This window comes from Hippocampus guttulatus, chromosome 15 (genome assembly GCF_054856545.1).
Source record: "Hippocampus guttulatus isolate MCC_2025c chromosome 15, RoL_Hgut_1.0, whole genome shotgun sequence".
Taxonomy (NCBI): domain Eukaryota; kingdom Metazoa; phylum Chordata; class Actinopteri; order Syngnathiformes; family Syngnathidae; genus Hippocampus; species Hippocampus guttulatus.
In genome coordinates, this window is record NC_141275.1 from 14,567,974 (window position 1) to 14,594,440 (window position 26,467).

At 48.5% G+C, this 26,467-nt stretch overlaps 1 protein-coding gene across 4 annotated transcripts in view; it reads right to left on the reverse strand.

Annotated features, from left to right (window-relative positions):
* The window catches only part of LOC147194087 (rho guanine nucleotide exchange factor TIAM1-like), a 33,543-nt gene extending 10,799 nt beyond the window's left edge, over nucleotides 1-22,744 (reverse strand). For 2 of the 4 annotated variants that reach the window (XM_086131223.1, XM_086131224.1), the window contains exons 1-16: nucleotides 22,637-22,744; nucleotides 11,833-11,891; nucleotides 10,466-11,227; nucleotides 10,016-10,302; nucleotides 8,528-8,800; nucleotides 7,926-8,163; nucleotides 7,219-7,391; nucleotides 6,749-6,973; nucleotides 5,969-6,154; nucleotides 5,012-5,164; nucleotides 4,850-4,924; nucleotides 2,836-3,006; nucleotides 2,649-2,753; nucleotides 1,725-1,806; nucleotides 1,255-1,341; nucleotides 187-399 (exon numbers count right to left, since the gene is read on the reverse strand). In XM_086131223.1, coding sequence (XP_085987349.1) covers nucleotides 187-399; nucleotides 1,255-1,341; nucleotides 1,725-1,806; nucleotides 2,649-2,753; nucleotides 2,836-3,006; nucleotides 4,850-4,924; nucleotides 5,012-5,164; nucleotides 5,969-6,154; nucleotides 6,749-6,973; nucleotides 7,219-7,391; nucleotides 7,926-8,163; nucleotides 8,528-8,800; nucleotides 10,016-10,302; nucleotides 10,466-11,015 — 2,818 coding nt within the window. In that variant the 5' untranslated portion in view covers nucleotides 11,016-11,227; nucleotides 11,833-11,891; nucleotides 22,637-22,744. Of the gene's footprint in view, nucleotides 1-186; nucleotides 400-1,254; nucleotides 1,342-1,724; nucleotides 1,807-2,648; nucleotides 2,754-2,835; nucleotides 3,007-4,849; nucleotides 4,925-5,011; nucleotides 5,165-5,968; nucleotides 6,155-6,748; nucleotides 6,974-7,218; nucleotides 7,392-7,925; nucleotides 8,164-8,527; nucleotides 8,801-10,015; nucleotides 10,303-10,465; nucleotides 11,228-11,832; nucleotides 11,892-15,740; nucleotides 15,892-22,636 lie in introns of all 4 variants that reach the window. The other 2 variants (XM_086131221.1, XM_086131222.1) reach the window with 2 other exon arrangements.
* Nucleotides 22,745-26,467: the final 3,723 nt, after the last annotated feature.

Here is a 26,467-nt window from a genome sequence, read left to right on the forward strand (position 1 = left end):
CGGATTTAAAACCCTATATTGAAAGCCTGACTTGAAACCCTAACACTCGGTTGACCCAACCATGAAACCCTGACTCAGGCTTGAAACCGTAATTTAAAACCCTGACGCTCAAAATTGACTTGAAACGCTAGTTTATACACGGATGTCATCTTGGAAGCATATTTTTGTTAACCATGGCTTCCTGACCTTGGCTCTGCGAGAAGATGTCAGTGGCGGCGGGCTCAGTGGCGGACCGTCGGGGAGGCGGCGGCGGGTATAGGGCGGCGGGGTCCAGGCGGGGTAGGGCGCTCACGCTCAGCGTCAGGGCCTGGCAGGCGAATGCTGCTCGCATGTCGTCCATCTGCAGGGCGGCGGCCGGCTTGCCGTTCAGCAGCAGGATCTCGTCACCGGCTTGTACACCTTGAGGCGGCGGGAAAAAAAACAGTCCATATTAAGTATTGCGCAAAATTCAGTTTTGTTTCAGATGATGTGACAAGCACATACAAGCCGTTTTACACGTTAGCTGCATGCTAATGCTAACTCCATTGCTGTCTTGACCACCCCCTGGTTTGAAAACCCCAATTGGCACCCTTCACCCGTGCTGGAAACCATGATCCTGACTCCCAAACCCAACTTCAAATCACATGCCCCAAAGTGAAACCCAAACCCTCACTTGCCAGCCTAATTTGAACACCTTCCCGTTGATTGAAACCCTGCCCCCAAAGCCTACTCTTAAAACAGTCAGCCCAAAGGAACACACGCATCTCATCCAGCCACCTGCTCTCCTAATGGACAGCCAATTAACAGCCGATAGACACAGACGGTTCACCTGTGTGTGCGCGTGCGCACACACACACTTTTAATATCTACGTACCCAAATGACACATTTAGCCTCAAGTTGTGACCTATTTGTCTACAATGGGAAATGTCAGCTGTATAGTGGAGTCTTTATCGGACTGATAGAAATAAAGCCGCCAGGGCTGACTGCGCAGCAGCTCTGCTTGTGTGCCCGTGTGTGCCCGTGTGTGTGTGACTACATTAAGAGCGACGGGTTGGCGTAAAGCCTGCAGTGTTGGCCTGGTTTTCGTGCGTGATCTCTTTCAGTCTCCGCACATTCTCCTCAGTGGATCAATGGAGCATTTTGGCTGACCCACTAACATTGAAAATGTGTGTGTGCGTGCGTGTGTGTGTGTGTGTGTGTGTGTGTGTGTGTGTGTGTGTGTGACTCAGCAGGATGTGAAGTCAGCGTCATGCTAAGCTAGCTGGTTCCGGTACCTTTAGCAGAGGCGAGTCCGCCCGCTTTGACGTCAGTGATGTGAAGCTGCTGTGTGCCGTCCTCGTCCAGAACACACACTGAGAAACCTGAAGATGGGGAAACAACAAACAGGCACATTTTGTCAGTGTAACCCCATCTGGAAACCTATGTATGAAACTATAACCCAGCCTTGAAACCTTACTCTGAAACCCTAACCTAACGCAAAATGAAAGCCCTATTTTCACATTTCGAAAATAACTCAATTCTTCATTTGTGGAATCAGAATGCTTTGGTAACGCCTGACAATATCCAGTGAGATAGGCACGCAGTCAATTAGACTCGTTGCAGCAGCCGAAACGGAGCAATTAGATCCGCTTGAGGCCAAGAGCCCTCGCAAATGAGCAACGTCACAAAAATCAATCAGCCACGGCCCGCCGTCGCAGTTTCGAGTTTTGAAACAAGTGTGCCGCGTGAGCCGAGGCCGGCGTACCGTAGCCCAGCGTGCACGACTCGGCTCGGTCGAACTGGATCACTCTGGTGGCTTTGGTGCAGATCTCGATCTCCTGGTACAGCTGAAAAAAGAACAAGAAAAACAAAAGCGCGTAACGGTCGTCACCCTTGGAAAGAGATTCATGTTTTATTCAACATCCGTGACAAAGCAATTGTGAATCCAGGTCCCAGGGTCATGGTGTGTGTGTGTGTGTGCGTGCGTGCGTGAGTCAAGATGTGAAATGAGAACGAGATAAGCATGAATGTTGATCAAAGACGATGAAGAGCACTCCAGGTGAAGGAGAAAAAAGGGCTTCAACAACTCTAGTGAATACGTAGGCCTGCGATGTTGTTTATCTACGAGATCCCAAACACAACAAACTAATTTGCATTATTTACCACGTACGCTACGCAGGAATTTTAATGAAGGAGACGTCTCTGATCCCTTGAACCGAGATATAAGTGGCTAAACATGTTATAAATGGGAGTGGGATATTTGAGCAAGATGCTAAGAGCCAAATAGGACTTGAGAATTTAAATAAAACAGGCTGGATTATCTTAAAAAAATAATAATTAAAGAAAATCAAAATCAAGACACGTTAAATAACCTGATGACATTTAACTCATTCAGTACCAGCCAATTCTGGACCAAGTCTGAAAAGACGTTTAAAAACGTCTTTGGGAGTGAATGAGTTAACAGATCGATAAGCATCATAAATATGGGATTTTGCTATATTAGTATTTAGACTAATGACAAAGGGCAAATCTGGATCTGATCCGGATTCAACTTTGGAAAAAAAAAAAAAAGTTATATTAAGTGTGGATTTTCAGCATCACGTAAAGATAAAATGGCCGAACCAAACTTTTTTTCAAATTCTATTATTTAAATGGTAGTCGCTAACATAATGACATTTCGATGTCTCACCACATCGTAGATGTCCTCGTCATGTTTGGGCACGTACAGGAGTGTGCGCTCGTCCACGGCCACCTTCAAGCGTAGATAGTGACCAGAAGGGTCCAGTTTGTTTTTCTGTAGGATGACGACAACAACAACCCTTCAACACTTTCGAAGTCACGCACATGAAACCTCAAACGTTTGCATTTCTGATCACCTTGCAGACGGCGCTCAGGACCTCCAGCGCCGTGTCGCCGGGCTGCACCACCGCTAGGATGGGCTGGTCGCCAGGCAGGCACACCCAGGAGGGGGCCAGGCTCTCTGGAAGCCACATCTCGTTTTCCAGGGACAGCTGCGGAAGACTTTTCACCGAGCTCTCCCTCTCCTTCTGAAAAGAGGACCAGTGAACACAGAGTGATACAAGTCAGTGCCTGGTGGTGACGAGCATCCAGCGGTTTGATCGGACGGGTTTCTGGAGCTACGCTACAGTGTATGCGGTCATTTTGCGATATAGTTGTTCATATTAATCTCATTGAAGAGTCGATGGAAGCTGCTGGTGGTTCTCAAGCATCTGGTGGTCTAATTACAAAATCTCATTTGTGATCCCCTCAAGCTCCCAAGTGCGCGCGTGTGTGTGTGTACGCACGCGGGGGCGCCAATCTGGCAGCCCGATCCACATCGACACAGCCTCGCACGTGGTGATCTTTCCAATCGTATCAGGTGACAGCTTCCACCTTCTTATTTTCCGTTTTTTTCCCCAACTTCACGGATACACAATTGCAACAGAGGAGGGGGTGCGCTGAGGGTACCACCCGGGGGCCTTGAACCACCCCACCAACTCAGCTCGGCACCATCTGGCCCATCCGAGATGCTTCCACTGTCGGTGGAATTTGCCAAAAAAGCCGAGAAAAGCCAACAGCTGTGACCGTTTGGAAGAATTCCGCACAGATGTACTGCTGTAGCGTCAGAGTTTCACAATTCTACAGCAAGGCTGCAATTCTATCTTGAGGGGGCCATTTTATGATGGGGGGGAAAAAAATCAACTATGAAGATTTTTGTCCGACGGCTACTAGATTTGAATGAACCACATATTCTAGACAGACGGGTGACGCAAAATTGCGAAGAACTTCAGTTTGTTTTTGGCAAGGCGTGTTGGTGAATTTTGCAGACTTGCTGTAAAACACGTCTCTAGCTCCACACAGTCTTGAAAATGTATCCCCTACAGCCAGTTTAGTTAGATACATGACATTTGGTAGAAGTGGAGTAAACCCACACACATAAAAAAAAAAATCTCAGGAAACAAATCTTGCCAAAAGGTAAGGTGAAGATTTCAGATCGATAAATGTCCCTCAGTGGGATTGTCAGTCAGACAAAGACCGGCGGTTGATAGCCTCCGAGACCCATCAACTCTGGCTCGCCTCAAGCAAAGGGAAAGAGGAGACAAAAAGGTGCCAAAGCGGGATCAGGACGTGCTGTTTGACAGGCTGAAAAGATGGCCGGGAATAGGAATAATTGCATTACGTGTGGATCAGAGGGCCGGGGAGTTAGCGAGAGACTTAATCCGACAGATAGCGTCAAAGACGGAACCTCAGAGGAATGCTCTGGGATGTGAGAAGGGTTCAGTGGTGGTTCCACATAATAAGCCCTAATGATAATAAAAAATAAAAAAAACAATCACAAAAGGGATGTGGGCAAAAGGAGGTGGAAAATGGCGGCATGCTGCTGCTTTTGGCCTCGGGGCAGCAGAGAAGCTTGTAATCCATTAAACATGCGAAAAGACTCATCAGATGCACCAGTAAGTTCAGAAAAAGACACACGCGCTTGGCCTAGAGTCACCAGGAAAGGTGTGAGCAAAACCAGGTCTGCGGCTCGTGCTAGAAGCTAACGTAGCAGTCGATGTGCTCAATTGGTAATCCGAGACAAATTCATGAGCTCGATGGAACAACACCGGTCACAGGGAAGCCAAAATAAAATCATTTTGCTGCCACTGAATATCCAAATCAAAGCTTCTTGTTCCCCAAAAAGCAACTTGTTTGCAAGGCTGATGAAACCAACAACAAGTGAATAAAAAGAGGAAGTAGCTGCCAGAATCAAACCGTGAAACATGCTCTCCAAATCAGTCCATTGTTCACAAAAAAAACTCAACTTCCTATGACTGCACTTTAGTGACACGAATTCGCATTTGTGAAAAAAAAGTGGAGAAAATATGACACAATCAAGTTAAATCTTACAGATTTGTCGCTGGTGGAGTCTTCATACGTTGGTTCCGCGGGCGCGTTGGCTGACTCGTCGCCGTCAACAAAGACCTGTTAAGATTCAGAATACACTATGAGCACATTGACAACAACGTGGCGCTCTTCAGGGTGGATTTGCCCATGTTTGTAAAGGTCCACCTGGCTGATGGTGGGGTGCTGCGCCCTGGACTTCCTGCGGGAGGCAGTGTCGATCCCCCACAGCGACGAGAAGCGACATCGGCGTTTGCTGAAGGTGCGAGAAGGCGTGGCTTGGCTGCGCCGCTTCATAGCCAACTCGGCGCGTGCAGACACCTGAGATAATGCAAAAAAAAATTTCAGAAATTCTCATTATTCTTTTAAATTAGTTTACACAAAGATAAAACTGTTTTAAAGGGAATAAAATAAAAATTTAAAAACAGACGCAATATTGTAAATATAAAATATATGATGTGCATCCAATTATAAGAAATAGTATATATAGAATGAAAAAAAATTGTACATATAAAAAATGAAACCGTATATAAGTAACTTTGTATAAAACAACAAATCAAATCAATTATACATATGGAATATCTCGGCAACATTAACAGAGCATAAAGCATCACGAGAGATTTGAAGGCTACACAATATTGTCTGAAAATAAAATGGATGGGGAGGGAATAAAAAATCAATTGTGTGTTGATGATGTCTGACAGTGTGAGACAGTGGGGGGGTTAAAGGGGGACAGCAGATATTGAGACAAAGGAAGGCAAGGGAAAAGGATTGAGGGAGGGAGGGATGAAGAGACAGGGTTTGAGAGAGAGAGAGAGAGAGAGAGAGAGTGAGCGAGTGAGTTAAGCCTGTTTGGTGGGAAAGCGCCTCAGGGACACTTTATATTGATCTGCCAATCAACACCATCAAACTCTGGTGTGTGTACGTGTGCTTGTTTTCTTTGTTTCCTGGAAAAGATTGTCCTTTCCCGGAAAACCCGCAGCACGGACGGTTAACTGTTGAGGGAACGAGCCACATGCTGCTTCACCACGCCATTATCGGGTGGCACGTAGCAACCTGCTAAATGCCCATTTCCCCCCTGACAACATACATACAAACTGTCATTTTCTGGTGCGTAAGTGGTACCAGCGCGTGGAAGGAGGACACGGAGAAGATCCCCAGGCGTCCCATGGCCAGCTTGGTGGGCCGCGAGGCGAAGCCCAGCAGGCGTTTGGGGTTGGGGGGCTCGCCTCCCTGCAGGCTGGCCAGGTAGCAGCGGCAGCGGAACAAGTCCATGTGGAAACGCTCCAGATTCTGCTCCCACAAGAAGATCTGAACGGACAAAAGGACCAAAACGCTTGAGCGGCAAGAAAAGAACACGGCGCCTGGCTCAACGAGTGAGACGTGGGAGTGATAACGATGATTAACTAAAGCCCACCCCCGACTGGAAAATGCATTACAAGGTGGGCTGTGGGAGGTGAAACACACAAAATCAAATCAAGCACAACTTTATTGTCAAATGCGCTGTATGTGCAACATACAGCACAGATGAAATTTCTTCCCTCTCAAACAGACAATAAGAGGAGCCGCTGCGGGTGCTGATGATAATGCAGCAAATGTATTCAGCGCTTTTCCAAACATAGTGAATCATAAGGCCTAATTGTAAGGTTATTTTAGCCAAGCGGAAGTAAAAAAAAAAAAGCCGTTTCGAAAAGAAACCATAACAATAATGAAGACATCCATCCATCCATTTACAACACTGCTAATCCTGAATCCCCTGATCTGCTCGCCAGTCAGTCACAGAGCACATATTGAGACAAACGATAATTCACACCCACATCTACACCGTCACGAGCGTCTCTCTGTGCCTGCGGGGGGGGGGGGGGGGGGGGGGTTTGCTCCCGGGCACTGCAAGTTTTCACCCACCTGCTCCAGGATGGTCTTCCTCTTCTTGCCGTCGGTGACGGTGGACAGCTGCATGTCGCCCATCTTCTTCATCTTCTCGTCCATGTCGATCTTCTGCTCCAGCTTGCGGATCTCGGCGCGCAGCAGGCGCACCGTGTCGTCGCGGTGGTGCTGGCGGGCCAGAGTGGCGGCGCACGCCGAGTGGATCGCCGTGATCCAGTTCTCCAGCTCCGTCTGGCCCGACGTCTGAAGAGACAAACGTACACCGTGAAATTAGGGACTCTGTGCCGATAGATCACATTCATCGTCACCGTCAATGGAAGAACACAATTATGGAAAAAAATAAAAATAACAAAGGCGTAAGTGTGACAGGCGCCAGCATATAAATGACAAATTGTCATCTGCCACAATGCTCAGTGACAGCGTGTCCTTTCGTCCACGTCAACGTAGCGTACGTGGCCGTACATATTTAAGGGGTGGCGTTTGCATACCTGGAAGAGGAAGGCGTCTCCGACCGAGTTGCTTAAGCAGAAGACAAAATCCTTCTTGGGGTGTTCGGGCACCGCCTGCACGATGGCGTTCTCGACCCACAGTGCGTGTTTGGGAACGCTGGTGTGGTCAATGCCCGAGCGACCGTCCGACTCATACAGGAATAGCGTGCAGCCTGCAACGCGCGCAAAAATCAACAAATCAACTTTTTCCCGGTCAGCAAATCATTCCCCCCCCCCCCCCAAATTAACACGCTATACATCAACGCTACATCGTGAAAATAACCAGTAGCCATTGCTTACTGTAGGTGTAAAAAGTAGGATTGTAGAGGACGACTGACAACAAAAACTAGGCTAATCGAAAAGATTTCTGTTTTCATTCTTTTAAATGTAAATGGTTTCAAACGAAATAGGTTGCCGCCATCTAGTGGTTGACAGTGGAATTGCACACAATATAAAAGTGAACTGTATCCACCCCATACCAAAAAAATAAATAAATACAATGTGGCAAGCACAAATGCACAATCTCAGCACGTCCTCTGGATATAGAAGTGATTTATTCATCTGCGCGGAGACGCGGATGAAATGGATTAGACGTGGACACTGGCGTGAAATGAAATGAGGCCGGTAGAAAATGGAAAACAAACAAGCGGGGGTGCAGCAGAGAACCTCACTCAAGGTCACGTGGACTTGCGTTGCTTTTCGAGTACCTTTCAGCGAGACCCAGTAGCGTTTCCACTTGCGTCTGGCAGCCGGCTCCACCTTCTTGCTCTTCTTGTGCACCAGGAAGTTCTTGACGGCCAGTGCGCCCGCCTTGCGCACCGTGCCGTGAGCGCAGGTCGAACCCACCACCGACTCCGATGGGTAAGCGCTGCTGAGTGTGCCGCTGCTCTGCTCGTCGCTGACCGCCGAGCACGCCTCCTCCGAGCGGTCCTGGCTTCGGTGCACCTGAAGCGGGAGGAATCATCGATTTCTGAGTAATCTGTAGTCACAGGAACATCAAGATGCTTGGAGATGGTCCTAGATGGTGAAATTATTTTTCAAACACGGGTCTTAGAGATGGTCTTATAGCCTTTAATGTACTAGTCTAATTTTATTTTCATTTTCCTGAGACAATGTTCTCCTTCACTTCCTTTGGTCCATGTTAAGTGTGGTACACACCACATCACTGCTAATTTGAGGACACTCATTGATTGAACATGCCCCTCTGGTCAGATTATTTTCAATCCTTTCTAGGGATAAAATCGTTTTTGTCCGGGCCTGTCGCATGAGTTTGTTTTTCCAAATAATTTGCGCCAATATTCAAACGGACCCAGATTTGATTGTCCAGCTCCTTGCGGAAGTTCTCGTAGACACCGCCTGCGCCGCCGCCTCGAGCCTCCACGCCGGCGCTGCTGCTGCCGCTGTCGCTGCCGTTGCGGAAGAAGGTGCTCTCGGCGGCCGAGTACACCGAGAAGGACGCGGACATGGCCTTGCAGCGCCGCGACAACGGCTCGCCGTCCGCCGCCGCCTCCGTCTCGGCTGCCACGCCGTCAATGCCGCTGTCGCCGTACTCGCTGCCTTCGCTCAGGGCGGCCGAGATGTCCTGTCAGGAGGACGCAGTAGTGTGTGTAATTTTTTAAAAAATGCTTCAAAGAAGACGGGAATCATAATCGGAGCAGTGGTTTCTGGACATTTTTCGAGGGTGTGCGTTAGGAACTGTGGGTGAACTTGAAATGCGGATGTTCAGGAAAGGGTGCGACAACCCAATTAACTCATTCACTCCCAAAGACGTTTTCAAACGTCTTTTCAGACTTGGTCTAGAATTGGCTGGTACTGAATGAGTTAAGATGACCCTCACATTTGTGGTTTAATTTGGAATTCCCCTCCGGTTGGCTGGCAACCAGTTCAGGGTGTCCCCTACCTACTGCCCAATGAAGGCTGGGATAAGCTCCGGCACTGTCGCGACACTCGTGAGGGTAAGTGGCTTCGAAGATGGGTGGATGGATGAATAAAAAGATTTTTTTTTAAATTCTATTACAACTATTTTTGAAGGCGGAACGAGGGCTGCACCCAAAGTCAAAACTTCACACGATAGGAATGATGGGACCTCACTCAGCGAATAGAAGGGGGCTTCTTGGTACAAACACAATGTGGCCATTTATATTATATTTATAGTCCGTGCGTGTGCTAACGCATAAGTGTGAGTGTGCGAGAGTTTCCGCTGGAAAATTTTCCACGAGAGGTTCAGCGTCCTCCTCAGAGTTCGTCTTTTAAGAAACGGAGACTGTTCTTTCTCCTCCATGTTTTGCCGCCTTGTGCGTCTATTTATAGCTACTACACAATTTGCCCCTTGACACACACACACACACACACACACACACACACACATACACGGCTGGGTGAATTTGTGATGAGCACTTAGGGTGCAGCCTGGTTGGGGCTTCAGGCAAGGAAGCTTCTCTTGTGGACTTTTCTCCTCATGTGACACAAACTGTTGTTGCCTTAACAAACCCCCTGGTGACTTTTTGCAATCAATCAACTTTTGTCCAAATTGGGAAGACGGCTTCAATGAAAAATTAAACAACAAGTGTGCTTCATATTCTGTTTGGAGTGGGTTCAACTCCGGAGGGACAACGCAAACCAGGCCAGCGTCGACGCTGGCATGAAAAATAAAAATGATTCAAAACGACAGCAAACAAGGGCTTTGTATAGGCAAGTACAATAAAGCTAAAACCAATGTGTTACGCAATCAAAAATAACATTAGCGTGAGGTTATATTTAAATGACAACTATTGACGATTCAAATTGGTTTGTTTACCTGAGTGGTTTGCGCACGGCGTCCCTGAAAAACGGGATGCGGTGGCGGCGCCGCCGCCACGCCGAGCCCGGCCGGGCCCTCCGAGAGACAGTGAGAGCGTCGGCAGGGGAGCGTGAAGGCTGCGTACGCGCCGCCGCCACAGCCGCCGTCCTCCTCGCTCGGAGACATCGGCCCCGTCGCGGCGTCGTCGTCTCCTCCAACCCGCTCGGCGTCTCGGCGGCGGCCCCTGAGGCCCGCTCTCTGGTGGCTGCACAGGTGGTCCAGGGACGAGGCGCGCGCCGCTGCACCTGTCACGCATGACACGATGCCACAGTATGAATTCAGCATCAACTGAATGAAATCTGTCAGTCGGCTGTCAAGAAAGCGGTGGTCGAAATCAGTGATCTGATTGGCAATTGGGCACTTTGCAGCTGGCTTACGCAAGAAAGTGACATGAACTAAATGTCGCACCTTTCGGTCCTCTGGGCGGTCGGCTGAACTGCTCCTCTTCCTCCTCCTCCTCCTCTTCCTCGCCTCCGTCCACCATCTCCTCTGTGCTGGTCATGTGTTCCTGACTAAGGTCCGACAGCGAGAACTCCAGGCTGTCCTCCCTCCACATGTCGGCCGACTTGGAGCGCTTCTTCTTGAAGGCGGACGCGTCGTCGTCCGGCGCAGGCAAGGTGGAGGCGTCGTGCTCCTCGGGCCTCAAGGTCATGGCCAGGCGTTGAGTCCAGTGCGGGTTGACGCCGAAATCCGCCAGGCCGCCCGCGTCGTCATCGTCCGGGGCGACGTCGAGCGAGCGCGGGATGCTGGGCGTGCTGGAGGAGCGCGTGGACGCTTCCGAGTTGCGGTGGCGCTCGGGCTGCTTGGCCGATAAGGAGTGGCGAGGGCGGCGGGTCACCGGCCGCTTTGCGGCGGACGACAGGCGCAGGGAGCGCGACGACGCGTGCTTACGGGACAAGTGGCCGGCGGAGCCGCCGTGGAAGGCGTTCTCGCCGTTGTGGCTCTCCACGTTTCCCATCGTGCAACTGCAGATACGACGGAACGGTGAAAAGTGAAAGGTTTGACGGCAACCGCTTCCTCTGGGGAAAACGTTAACCTGTTGTCAAGGTCTGAGCCTCAGCGGCATCTCGGCCTCTCCGTCTTGCAAGCACATCATTCGCCCCACGTCACGCTCGTGAGGCGGCGCCCGAAAAAATGGGATTGAAACGGCAGGGCACACCTCTTGCTGTCCTGTACACACACACACGCATCCCGCACACACAAAATATAGTTTCAGCCTTGTAATTATACATGTAGAAGTTGTTATTTGTTCCTCCAAATTGTAAACTCGGCATAAGAAGGCTCAGGCCAGATTTGACCCTACAACCTCTGCAATGTGAGGTAGACGTGCTAAGCACTTGACCGCTGTGACGCCCTAATAGGACATTAATAAGGTTTACAGACATATAAGAAAAATCTGTGAAAAAAGTTGGGACTATTTTTTTTTAACAATAAAGAAATATATTTAAAAAATAGGATTATTTGGGGGGAAAAAAAGTTGTATTCAAGGATGAAAGAAAGCTACTCGAACTTTCTTTGAATCCTGGTACAGACTTTATTTTTGAAGATTTTACATAAATGCCAACTTGCCAAGATTGAATTTTTTAAGTAAACATCTGTTTATCTACATCTTTATTCTTGTAAACATGATACTTTTTGCTGCTAAACATTTTTAAAAGATACAATTGAGCCCGTAGTTACACTTTTCGTGATCCGATTTAAAAAAAAGATTGACATTGACCTGAAGAGTGTCTTAAAATATGCCATTTTAAATAGTTCATCTTTCAGGTGCTCACCTCCAGGATATTGTGGTTCAAGTCGTGTCCAAGTCCTCTTCGGACTACTCTGGATGAACCTGAAACACAAGGAGGGAGGGGGAAAAAAAAAAAAAAAAAAAAAAAAAAAAAGCATCACTAAAAAGCGAGGATAAGCACGAGACGCACGCACGCAGTACAACGAGTCCCAACGTCAGGCCACATTTCTTTGAACTACAACCCGGGAAACTCACAGCTGCACCACAAACCACTCGGGCATCTGCGCACACGCCAACGTCAGCCGCTCTTCAATCTTGGCAAGGACAAAAAAAAAAAAGAAAAAAAAGAAAAGAAAAATAAAGTAGATATAAATGTGTCGATGTACATACACACACATCCACTCATATGGGCGACTGAGCGCACAGAGCAGAATAAAAGGATGAAAGCGACTATGATGCCGCGTGATGCGCATGATATGTAACAAATCAAAGGCCACCACGGAGAAGCGCCAATTTTGTTGTTCACATGCAAGCGGTGAAGTGTGACATCACTTCTGTCATTCATTAGAGTGCGCGGCCTTGCGGCGTCACATTAAAGAGGAACGTTTAAAGGGGGCGGGGGGTGAAATTAATGCCGCTCTTTTCCGAGACGAATGGAAAGCCGAAAGTCATACAGTCGACTGCAAAATCCAATTTGAACACGCTTGTTATTTAACAGCATAACGCACCGCAGCTCGATACCATTACACATTGCAAATTAGACGGTACGGTACGTGTTCAAAACAATCGCATAGCCTTGGCTTCGAAGATGTCCCGTTTCACTCAGGGGTGTGGCAATTCATTTTTCAAAGCGGCCACATCAAATGAAAGCACATCTTTCAAAACAAAACCAAAAGCATATTTGACATTTTATTTTCATGCCATGGTTATTGTGAGGCCCGGTTAGCGGGATAAATGTACCCCCCCCCCCCCGAACTGTGATTTGTCCAGGTCTGGTTGAGCTTAATCCTAACAAACAATGTGAAACAGCTAACGAATCGCTTCCACGTGACGGGTGTTACAATCAGGCTTTAAGCGACAAATATTTGAACGCGGAGAGCAGTGCAACACATGCAGACAGAAAAAAATAACATGACCAAAAGACATATAGTCTTTATCCTCTGCAAAGAACAATTAACATTACAGGTACTGTGGCTTTACTGTTTGGTCTGCAGAAAAAAAAAGGGCCATAAAATGTTTCAAACTTTAAATTCCATTTTATTGTGTGATGCTGTGACGCAAAGGTGCCATTATCGTTGTTATGAAACAGATTAATCTATTCATCTCAATGGGTAACCCCCCCCCACACCTTCGCCTCAGCCTTTAAATGCACAGAAATACACACACAAAACCAGGCAGGGAAAACTCCATGGCGGAGGTCAGGAAGTGAGGAAACTACTACGAGATGCTGGATCCACGGGTAAACACGAACTCTTGAGGCCTTTCTATTTTCATGCTATTTACATCCGCATTCAAAGTACTTTGTGCAACACAGCAGCAAGGAAAACAATAAATAAAAAGACTCGCTTTCCCTCTCACGGTGTTTACTGTCTTTTTGTTGACTTTTCTTTTTACCTGCCCTACAGCGAGGTGTGTGAACGTGTGTGCGAGAGTGCGTGTGTCCTACGCGGCTCGGAATAGAACGCCGTGTGAAATGAAAGCAGACGAGGATGCTGGCTGAGGGGGGTGAGTGAGGTTATTGCCGCTTGCCGAGCTTGAAGAGGATAAAAGTATTTTTGCCTGAGCCTGGTAGTTCATTCGCCCGCAGTCTTCCTACTGTACTGTAACGCGCTGTCTGTTAAGAGAAGCAGGGGTTACAGCATTTCTTCGCACAAATTACAGTCAATCTTATCAAACCTGTTTTGACAACAAAATGAATTACCATTGTGGCTCGATGGTCTAATGATACCAATTTCAAGTGGAAATAATCAATGGCTTTAATTCTTATTGTTCTCGCCAGCCGGTTTGATTCCGTTGATTTATTCAAGCAAAATACCGTCAACGCGTCTTATTTTTTGACCGCTGGTTCGACATAATTGGGCGCCAACGGGATGACAAAATGGCACTTTGAGTAGGCAGCAGCATTTATTCACACACTTACCTACTCAACACTCGAAGAAAAAAAAAAAAAAAGCATTTCCTTTAATTCTCATCATTCTTGTCTTGCCTTCGTATTTTTGCCGCGAGCAGCTTTTATTTATGCAAACCACCCCGGGGGCCCAAACTACCTCATCCATGCAACAAAAGGAAACACCGAGTCGAATTCTTTATTATTCTTGGCAGGTGATTCCACAACAATGTGGCGTTTTAAGACCTTTGAACACCTGATTTAAGGTTTACGTGTCATTATGAGGGATAATGAAGGCTTTTGTTTGGGCAAATCAAATACACGGAACGGAAGAATGCTGGGACTGTTCTTTCAAAACTGACAATGTGTCAGAACGCTGACGGCTGATGAAACGCTAGCAACCCCCTCCCTACGCCCCCCCTCCGATATGCATACTTATTATTACTGTTGTCATGTCTTCTGTGGGCAGGCTTCTTCGTGTACAATACTGGTTTTCTTGTGTTCCCAATGTGAATCAGGTCTTGTATAATGACACTTTGCACTCCACCCACAGCCATAAATCTTCATCAGAGAGAGAGAGGTGTGCATGACTCAGCGCCATCGCCTCCCGGAACAACAACAACAACAACAACTTGTTCCATCTGTGAAAAATTAGAAATGATGTCTTGCTTTGCTGGGCCTGAGTGTTCTGGTAAATGGCTGTTTTAAGGAGTCGCTTGGCAACCGGTCCTGAACACGCTGCGCTGTTAGGAGAGCGACTGCTCCGGAATCTGTTTAAATGCTAGTTTGCTGTTAAGTGGTTTGAACGTAAGAAGTGGCGCCAGTCGAAAATAATGCGTCAGTTACAGCAGCCGAGCTGCAGTCCTGCGTCACGGAGGCAGTCGCCGCATTTGCCAGTTGCCACCTGAATTGCAGGAGAGTGAGTGGCTTTGAACCTGAAAGGAAAGTCGGGAACCCGTTGTAACATGAGACCTTGGCGGTTTGATTGATTTGCCCTGACCTCCGGGTGCACCTTTGAGCAAATTTGCCACCTGCAAAGTCCCAAAAGCCACAAGCCCGATGAGCCAGGGAGGCAGTTGTTCAAGTCATTTCGTTCTGAACCTGCCGCAGACCTCGACGGGACAGAAAAGGCCGGAAGCTGCTTCTGAACCTGCACCGCAGTCCTAATAAACAGTCCCGAAATGAGTGAAATACGACACCTTGACAACTTGACTGATTTCCCTTGACCTCCGGGTGCACCTTTGGGACACTTTGCCTGCGAAAAAGCTACAAAAGCCGCTGATGTCGTCCCTGGATTTAGCCTGCCCTTGGGGCCTTTCCTGCACCTTTGACATTCCTTCACATAGTGAACTCTCCCACCTCTCCCTTTAAAGTGGGCGAGGTTGACACGCTATCACAGGGAGGGGAGCTGGTATTTGCGAATGGATGGGAAGCAGCTTCTCCTGAATCATGAAGCAGAAATTCAAGCTCAGACACGCATGGAAGGCTTCCCCAGGAACAGGTACACCAGCTCACCATAGCAGACTGAGATGTACGTCAAACAGGCTCCACACCCACCGTCCCTTCGACTGAGACATCAGTGGTTGGTTTCTCTGGATGGGAGATTAGTTTCTTAGTCATCCTTTCGGGATCTGACGAGCCGTCAGCAGCAGCAAATCCCCCCCCCCCCCCCCCAACCACCCGCCCACCTCCTCCATTCCTCGCAGCCTCCACTCACTGACACACAAAACGGCGTCCCTGCTGCTCGAAGCAAACAGCATCGAAAGCTTCAGCGTGGAGTGGCACAACAAAGCTTCTCGTTTCCACATAAAAGTACAAAAACACGAGACGGGAGTCGGGATTACCGTCAACAGAGTTTGAGATGCGCCGTTGCTGCCAATTGCTGTCGACGAGCCAAGCCAATCTCGCGGGAAACGTGACAGCCCGTCCTAAATCCCGATGGCATCGTTTCTGCACGCCATGTCGGTACGTGTCAGGCCATCGCTGTGTCATGTGCTGTTAAAGAGAAACAAAATCCTCGTCGGGAAAACTGCGGCCAAGCGGGGCAGCTCGCGCCAACCGTATGTGGGAGTGTTCGGCCTCAGCTGAGGTCTGCAAACTAGCCGTCTTTGGAGATCATACTAAAGAGTCCCCAAAAGTGGCTCGGGGGTACAAAACGGTATAATATGGGGGGGGGGGGGGGGTGTCAAAGTATCTGAGGATCAAGTGTGATGATAAGCGCTACGGCTGGGATTCACTAACAGCCAATTCCCTCCACTCCGCTCCTCAAGTGGCACTAACCTCATTATAGACACTCCTCCGTCTCACCGAGAGCTTACGCCGCACGCTTCTCCGTGCGGCCGTCTGCGCTACAGTACAGTCGGGGATTACCATAATTTAAAATAAAATCTCGTCAGGCGCGAGAGCCCCCTTTGAACGATGGGGGGGGGGGGGTTTACGGCGCTCCGCAACCTCAGCGCAGATCCGACACGACGAACACCAAAGATTTAAACATCCACTGACGATAGAGTCCCTCGAGGACCGGAGGTTGCCCACCCCTGCTCTCGGCTGTGTGAAAGCAAAAAAAAATAAATTGCGTGAAACAATCTCTCTCTGTGGCTACACCCCGTGAGAAAGGAGGGCGCGTTTTAGTTTTCACGCGTGAGAGCCCATTCTCCACAAATCCACACGCGTTTCAAGCTGCAGCTGCCGGCAGCTAGACAGGTGAGCGTGTCAGCAAATTGTGGGGTAACACCTCCTGTTCCGCTCCATGTCCGAAGAAGGGTTGGCGGCGGAATAACGGCGAGGCTGAGTGGGCGAGAGCGTGGGATAAGAGGCGAAGGGTAGACATGATGGATGCGGGGTGGAGGGGGAGCCGGTGTTGATGGACTGATGAGAGGCTGTTAGGGGGAGTGGGTAGAGTCAGGGGTGTGCAGGTAGACTCGTGAATGATGCGTGGGGGAAGGGGATCCGAGAAAAACGGGGTCCTCTGTCTGTGCTGCTGGAACCTGATAGTGTCAATCTTTTTATCAATTGCGGTAAATCCTACAAATAAAAATGTACGGAAGAGTCACAAAAAAAGACCATACAGGACACAAACAAACAAAAAAAACAAGAAAGCACAATACAGCGACACTTTTCTGATAATCTGCGTATCCAACCGCACTGCATCTCTGCTTAGCTTTCGGCTAATAATCCCCCCGCCCCTTTATTTTTATTTTTTTAAGAAATCGACTGGGGCTGCTGGTAGCAAACAGCCAAGTGAAATATTAAGTGCGATTTGTACATGCTGAGAACTCAATCCAGAGGGAGAGGAGCGATTTGGTGAAATGTGAGCTAACTCGACGAACAACAAGGCGACACTGTTAGCGCTCAGTGAATGAGGCAAAAACTGCTGAGGCTCGGCAAAAAATAAAAAATAAATTCCAGCTGGAGAGAGCACGCGACGCGCTGGCACGGTCAGCAAAGGCACGGAGGGAGGAAGAGAGAGGGCTTGAAAGGAAACTGACGTCGACAGCAATCACGATAGCGAAGCATCCCTTTGGCGTGGAAGACACCAGTGGATTTCACAAGCGCGCGTCACACCAAACGACTGTTGGATGACACGCGCCGGGAAAAGTTGAACTCCACTCTAGCGTGTCGCAACGGCCAACGGCTAACAGCGGCGCTGTTGATTGAGGTTCCGCAAACCTTAACCACATCAAAAACAGCAATTTTGGGGGGGGGGGGGGGGGGGGGGATAGGCGCAGGGGAGGACGGCGGCCCGGCTCAAGCTTGCTATATTTATTGTTTGGTTGCCACGCGACTGAACAGGGAGTGGCCTGATGCCCCCCCCCCCCCGTTTCCAAATGTGCTTCAGGCTTCTTCAAGTTTCACTATAGATTTCAACAACAGCAGGGCAACTTGCCCTTGTCACTCTGAAATCACTCCGCCGCCATCTCTCCAACCGGGGGTGGCGCCTTAGCATCACGTGCGTAAAAGGTACCAACTACATTTTTTTTTTTTTAGGGGACCAAAACACGACGCTGCGCATTGACCGAGAAGGGTCACTTCCAGACAAAAGACCATTTTGCTACCAAATTATTGCAAATTTGACGGCTTGCTAGCTAGTATCGGAACCCCCTTTCACACTGCTTGTCAAGGCCGAATATCTCTCTCCCCTTGTGTTTTTGTTGCGCGTGAAAGGCACTGACAAGGAAAAATGGTGTTGGAAGTATAAATTGTCCCGCTTCTGAGGCCCTACCAGAGGCGTTCTTTTCGTCAGCTTCTAAAACTCTCCTCGCCAAGCTAAAGCCTCCATACCTTAAACGCCGCCCTCGGCTTTGTCCCCCCGCCGCTGTGACCCACACTCCTCAGTGGGGAAAGGCACAGGCTAATAATCAAACTCAGCTACACCAAGTTTGCGAAAATTCGGCGAGAAAGGGGGTTGAGCCCCTTGTTATCTACAACTAAGCAGGTGGCATTTGGCAGTAAAAGAGACATCCGGGGAACAAGGGGGCGGGGGGGGGGGGGGGCGGGAACAGGCCGGGGTGGTGGCGGCGGGTGGGTTATCTTCCCACGTCCCCGCACCTGAGTCAACACGGCTGTCGCAAACAAAATTGAAGCCGAGACAGAGGACAATGCGCCGGGACGGCGACGAACTCTCGGCGAGAATGTTGCAGACCAACGCCATCCGACCGGAAAGACCTGAACGCAGATCAACGCCGCGGTTTGCAAACTTAATGAGTGCGCTCTCAAACCCGCCGATGCCAAGATTTCAAAGAAAAGGCCAAACGAGAGGACATGCCCGCAACGCTTCTTCCTCTTCAGGGAACACATCTGCCGCTTTTGTTCCGTCTGTACGTTGCCGGGGCGTGGTGGTCAGGTGCGGCCGAACGGCGCGCACCTCCGCCCAGAGATCATTACGATACTCGTTCGACTAAATCGTGCGCCAGCACAACACTCGGTGATAATAAACTCGGTGTTGGGTTTCTGCCTTCCCGATGTCATTTGAACATGATTCCACTTTCACTCTCGGTTGCTATGCACTTCTATTCGTTAGCGACGGGCCTTTGTCACAGTCACACAATGGATCATTCTCTGACTTTTAGCCTGTGGCTAAGCAAATAGTACCGAGTGATTCTGAATCCGGGTCTTGGAGACGAGCTCTCCTCTTGACAACTGCAGCTGCTTTCGGACATTCACGTCTACGGCTCTCAACAAAGTCAACGTCCATATTTTCTGCAATGGACCTCCAGAAAAAGAGATCATGTCATCATGGACGCCAAACGAATGCATGTGCTTGTGCTGACAAATACGTTTTAGAAAAATGGAGAATCACTTCAGTCCAGAGGGGGCAAAAGGTTTTGAACCAAACCTTTTTTGTTTTAACCGCACTTTTCTAAATCTGATGGGAAACTCAAGTCAGCAACTTTCAGTCTCCGTTCAACTGCTTCACCAAACGCCTCCACCGTTAGCACGCGGGCCAGTTATCGAAAGACATCTTAGGACCAAAACAAATGTGGACGATGTTGGATCCAGGTCAGTGGGTCCATTTCCTGGTAGAGAGCGCACACACTCGTGCGCGCATGCGCTCGCTCGCACACACTCCTGCTTATTGTCGGGAATCGTCGCCGCGCTGAATGGGAGCCCGGCCTCTCGGCATTAGTGACCTGCATGAGCGCCGTCTGCGATAGACACTGAGTGCCTGGCCTAAGGGTGGCCGGGACAAAGGCACCGTGACCCGGTAGACGCAGAAATGTGAAAATAAGCATCACGCGCTCGTGCCTAAAAGGCAAAGTGCATGGCAGTATCAATCAAGCCAATAAAGAATCAAAAGCCAACGTGGCACAATGAGGCTTCGTCACAGCCTTTGTAGAGAAGCACTTTGCATCTCTTCCAGGTCAATGGGCTGGAGTGCTAAAAGGAGACCAAAGTCCCTTTCACACATACATTTTCAGCAAAATTGGTGCATCAGTGACAGGGGGGGTGGGGGGGGGGGCTTGGCCCGCTGAGTGACGTGGAAGTCAGCTAATGAGAGTGGAGAGTTGGCTGTTGTGAGCTCAGGTTAGCGGCTGGCTGTTAACGGGCCAAACAAAACCGAGAAATTTGTAGACCTACTTCAAAAACCCTCCCCCACCTATTTGACATGCTGCGGGAAATACACACACACACACACGCACACGCACACACACACACACACGCGCGAGCATCAGCTAGCATGAGACACACGTGTGCGCTGTAAGGCGACACCGGTTAAAGATGACGAGTGGACACGGCAGGGCGGTCACGCCGACAGGAGGATGGACAAAAAAAAAATTTGAGGAGGGAAGGAAGAAGGGAAAATAGTCCATAGTCATCAGGAGAAGACAAAAGGGAGGAAATGGAAGGAGGGAAGGCACCCCCCCCCCCTCCGCCCCTCCCCACTCCATCACTGCTCATGTTAAGTCATGCGGCGCGCGAGCATGGATGACAACCTGCGCAACCGGACCGGCCGCATCGCGAACAGACGCGCGCACGCACTCCGGCTTCCGTGGGGTGAGTGTTGCGCAACACTTGGGCAAACGTGTTAAGACCATGTGGAGTTGTTCGAAATATCATCCCTTCATCAGAAGAGACACACACACACACAAACACTGCCTGATTGTATGTGTGTGGACGTGCACAAGGTTTGGGGGGGGGGCCACTGGGAAGGGGGGGAGGCTTGTATTTGCTTAGCAACAGAAAAAAAAGAGGGAAGAACATGAAAGGCCGGAAAGACGAGCTCATCATCCTCCGTCAAAATGACACATTTACAGTTCGACCTATTTATAATACCTGACAGTTGTCATTAGTGTCGTGTTCATTCGAAAGGCCTCGCGACACTGCACGCACGATGCGGTCAAGGGCTGCTGACTTGGCGATTTGAATTTGGAGCAAACGTGTACTTAATGAGCGCTTCCGCCTGTACAAGCGAGTGCCGACGGTGAAATAAAACAAACAGATGCATCGGCGATGGATTCCGCAAAAGTACCTGAAGGGGCCGTCCTCCGTGTCGGCTTAAACAAGATGGCTTACTGTATTCATACACACCAAAGGTGACTTAGCAGCAGGGGCAGAGTATCAAAGTGGGTCACTCCACACACACACACACGCACACACGCGCACACGCACACACACACGCCACAGGGCTTGCCTCCCCGACTCCCATCCCTACCCCCCCCTTTGCGCAAACACGCACCAAATTAGCTTTACTGTACGCACACAGAGCACATGGCTGTGTGACTGCACCCACACACACACACACATTCACTCACCCACCCACACTTGTACACATTGACAGGGATAATCAGAGTGTACGAGATAATGGCTTCTTTGCCTCCGTTCTGCAGCCTCGGGCTTCGGCTAAATCTAAAAACAAAGTACACACTTTCACGCACACTTTTAGACACGCGCGCGCACGCACGCAGCGACATCGCAGCTTTATCCGCCGCTATAAATCCTTTCGCGGGTCACCTCTTTTCAAACACAACACTGCGGAGCGACCAGGAAGTGACACATTTTCAATACAAACATAGCAGATAGTGAAGTTCGAGTGTGTGTGCGTGTTCTGGAGGGGGGAATAGCACAATCTACTCTATTAAATGTTATATGAAAATCTCATCCAGAAGTGCCTTCAGATATGATACGGTGAGAGCGTTTTTAATAAAAATCAGACGATAATTACAAAGAATACAACAAAGTCAACAATTTTTGCAATCTTTTCTGCTCCAATTCGTGATTCCTAATTCCTATTATTGGTCGTTCTTTGCAGAGGATAAAGAACAGATGCCTGCATATGTCTGTCTACGTGCGTCGCTTCACGATTTGTGTTTAGATATTCCTTGCCCACAAAGATGCTACTCGTGAGCCACCTATGGCGTTTCGCATTAAATGCTACCATGAAAAGCTAGCGGATGATGTGCACTTGTTAGAAATACCCAACGTGGATACAAAGAGAGTTCTTTGTATGACGTTTTGTTCGACGGTAAGCTCCGACTGGGAGTGTCAAGGAACGGCTTGAATTTGGATGAATGGTTCACTAAATTTACCCGCCAAACTGATGCTTGTTGTGAAGTGACTGCGACAATACAAAGCTTGTAGAGTCAAAAATGAAAAAAAAAAAAAAGATGGGCTAGGATTTATCATTTTAGTTCAAAGGTGCATTTTGGCGACTTTTGGGGGGCCGATCTGTAGAATGGAGCTAAAAGGCACGTTTAAAAGAATCGACTTCCTTTTGTTTGGGCCAAAGCACATCTTCACTTACTACCTTGAGCACAATTCATCTTTCGAAGTCATACTATAAAACGTGTCTGATAGGAGTTAACCAACACATTTTGGGGGACGGTAGCAACGCACAAGAGATTAAAAAAAACTTCTAGTCCTCCTCACGCCAAATGTCTTGAATTCACCGTCTTGAGCACAACTGAGCTTTGTGATGGCGCTAGAACACGCAAAGTGCATCAGGGGGGGATGTCAGTCAGTTATGCTGGCGGTTAGTTGTTATCGCACTCAGCAAGTGTGTGTGCGCGTTTGTGTGCGCGTGCCCGCCGTGCATGTGCCACTTTGGAACATGAATGATTGATAAACGTTTGGCCCACTGAGCATGCACGTTAAGAAATGAGTAGTGGCGCTCGTAGCCCTCACATTGGGAATATTTCCCACCACCACCACACACACACACACGTGGGCTCGTGTCACACGCACACACGAAATCCCTCCAAAGAAGCAGTTGGAAATAAAAATAAAAAGCATGCGGCTGTACCTCGGTGCAGCGGTTCGGCAAGACGGGAGAATCCAGGCGTTAGTCCCGCACACATCAAAGTGCACACTTGCTGCCTCCTCGCACGCCCACACCAGACTGAGAGCTGTGTGACGAGAAAGAGAGCGAGAGGGGCGTGTGTGCGTGCGTACGAGAGCCCGCCCACCCACATGCACTCACACACTCCTCCCTCAATTTGCGGTGGACTGCCAGTGTGTGTGTGTGTGTGTTCTCCCTTTAATTGCAGCCCATTGGCCTCAAGAGTAACACACACACACACATGCAAGAGATTTATTTTTTTTGGGGGGGGGGGGGTCGCTTTTCAAAAGGGTTCTGTCAGGGAGTTTCTAACCAACCTCTGTTGAGCCAAGGCACACATTTTACATTCGAAATTTGTCATGGCTCTCCACCAAACAGAAAGGTCGGCGGTGCCTTGAGATGTGAGTCGTACTTTCCAAAAGCATACGCTGAGGATAAAGTAGAAAAATAGATCGTAAAGTATTAAATAGCTTTAGCCACATTTTTTTTTTTTTTTTTTTTTTGCTGCGACGAAAATTGTGCTGCTTCTGAACTCGACGAGTGCTATTCGGGTTTAAAAACAAACCAAAAAAAGTGAGATATTGGCGACATGAGAAGAAAAAGCATCCGAGACAAACAGATTACATAACAAGCTGCTGATCTTCATTCACTTTGTCAGCCGCATTCGGACTGCAAGCTTCTGCATCCGACGTTTTAGACGAGAAAATGTGGCGGCAAAAAAAAAAAAGCGCAAGGAAAGAAAGTCGCTTTCGACAATTTTGCTCCGAAACCGCCGCCGTTTCATCCAGCACGTATGCTTGTGCTCTCCCCCAACACGACCCTTCGCGGGGGTCCGGACGAGAACAGGAAGTGGGCGATCGAGCGGGATGAAGCGGGGCTCGGAAGGCCGCTTTCCCACAGCACTAGCTAAACACAGCGTTATTGGCTTGTAATAGAATTACACGAGGAGCGGCCCGGAGGCCGCGATGGCGTGCCGCGACAAGCTGCGGCGCTGAAGGCACAGGTGGAGGATTTGTTATGTAAGAACGGACGCCAGGCAGACGTGATGACGTATTTTTTTCTGTTTGCGGCGAAAGCGGTTTTCGGCCTATTGAGCCACACCTGAGATCATCTGCCGCCAGTGCCACTTGCGTTTGGGCAGGTCAACGAATGCAACTTTCCGAACTTTTCTGGATCGATTAAAAATTATCTTCAATAAAAGTAAACTGTGAAAAAAGACTTTTTTTTTTTTAAAACCATCACGCCCGAGAAAAAACAAACTGGAGACAGAAGGCATGACTGACAGTGTGTCCATCGTTTACTGTGCACAGTTCGGCAACCTCCCGATAACCTGTTACCATGGAGCTTTGCTGAAGCTACGGCGGAATATCCCCCAACAGAAAATAGAAAAATGCCCAGAAATGGGCACAAAACTAGCAGACGGAATAAGATCAAAGGGACCTCAGGCACCTGACAGAATCAGAATTTACACTTTCTATCAATGGGTTCATCACCATCTCTTGATTTTTTTTGTATATTCCAAAAATCAAACTTAAAACGGATAACGATTCATAATATAGTCATTCTATTATGAATAACTCATGGAGTCATGTTTTTTTTTGCACTCTGCAGATAACCTTTAGTTGTTGTGTTTATATGTATGGGGCAAAGTGATAGTTAGCGTAAATAGCTAACGAATAGCTTAAGTACATTCATTCCCGGTCAATGACCGACCACGCGATGGACTTTCGCAGTTTAGTGAGAAGGCATGAACTATCTGGTCAACCGATTCCTGCACTAGCATTGTGTACAAGTTGTGAGAACATGCCGTTCGAGGTCAATCAAGCATATACTGAGATGAAACTTGAAAACATGATAATATTCAGTTCATCTTTCTCCATCACTTTGCCAGATAAAATCCTAATCGGCCGACATGCGAGTAGGCTGAATGCATCATGTAAATGTATTTCTATACGGCCGGGCCTAGCAAGACAACACCCATGCGCGCTTGCCTTCTCGTATGACACGGCGGCTCTCCGAGTTCCGCTTTTGCCTCGGGTCATGTCAGCTAATCCCTGTCTGGCCAACTTATATTTTCCATTAGCGAGGAACGCCGCCGCGCATTCTAATGCGGAGGCAATAATACAGACACCGTGCCGACTCTGCCGTTGTGACGTGACAGGAGACAATGCGGACGTCGGGTGTTTATACAGCAGGGAAGCGAAATTCGCCACGTATTGAGAGTCCTGTGCGAGAGCTGGGTTTCGAGACTTGAGTGATTTTTATGTGACAAAAATCGAGGGAAAACATTTTTCGAAGAGCGAGGAAGCGGCCCGGAGACCATGTGAACAGATGTGAAGATTGACCGATGTAACGACAGACATGCATTAAAAACAAAACAACAACAAAAAAAAACAACTTGCACTTTGACGCGTTCAAACTCCGTCAGGTTCTAAACCAACAACCTTTCATTGTTTTCAGTTCAAAGCGGCGTTACGGGAATGTTGCTTAAAATTAAGATTGACTGTTGGGCGAGCCATTCCAGCAGATGACATTGATTTCCAACAATGTAGTGTGGCGATAAATGACATCTTCTCTTGGCGTAAATTCTGGGGCAAAGTCACTACGGTTGAAATGTCTTATTACAGGCCGTGACTTGGAAAAAAAATCAACATAAAAGCACCATATGTGATCTACCAGCTGCTCTTTTTAGCAAACATTATGCTAACGTACCATCACATGCTTCTTAGCACAAGGTCATGCAACACGCACGTCTGCAGCCTGCAGCTACTCATGAATATTCATAAGTTGGGGCTGCTCAGCTCATTAAAATAATTTTCGCAAACCAGGAACGCCGCAATCAGACGAGCGACGTGAACACTCAAACAAACAATTAAAAAGACCAATTTGTTCCAGAAGGATATGGAAGAGGCGGGACGGGTGGGGGGGGGTGGGGCATGTTAGCTTTCACCCTCAACTGACTGACTTTCTCGTAAAGTTACATTGTTCTTGTAAAACTACTGCTTCGTCTTGCAACATCTTGGCTGTTTCCCCGTTTAAAAAAAAAAATCTTCTCTTAACATTGTGACTTTTGTCTGCTAAGATAATATTTATTCATCATCAAAATGACGTGCACGCACAATGGCAAGAAAGGAGCGCTGGGAAGCAGCAGACCACTTGACACTGGAGCCATACATGTCACGCGCACACGCGACAAACTCAATGGGAAAAAAGTGGCTGGACAGAGAATCCGTCCCAGCACACCAAGAGATAAAAATAATACAGAACCAAAACAAAGTGACTTCCGCTCTTCATTTTTCATGCTCGTAACTTCCTTCTTCGCTAAATATTTGCTTTGGAAAGATGCGAGCGTGAGGGGGGTGGGGAGCGTGGCATTTACATAACGAAACTCCCTGCGGGGAAAGTCTCCGCCAGCTGACTCAAGGGAAGAAAAAACCGCTGGCTGCAGAAGTACCGATAACTTGTTTATCAGGATCTGTTTGGGCAAGTGGCGATTTTGCCACTGAAATTAATGGAAATGCCAAATCCCATTTCACCAACCCTCAACCAGAATTTTTGGGGGGTAATCACCCCCAAAAACACACCCTAACACCGAACTGAAATTGTGCTCATCTGTGTACCTTGTCCACCTGGAGGTCAGTATAATGCAGGAAGATGATATACATGGCGACGACTGTCCTCAAAAAAGTCACACTAGTACTCATTCTTTGCAGAAGATAAAGAATGTATGCCTGTGAGCATTGCTGTTATCGTTTGATATTATTAGCTTCACCGTTTTTGTTCACTTGTGTGTTG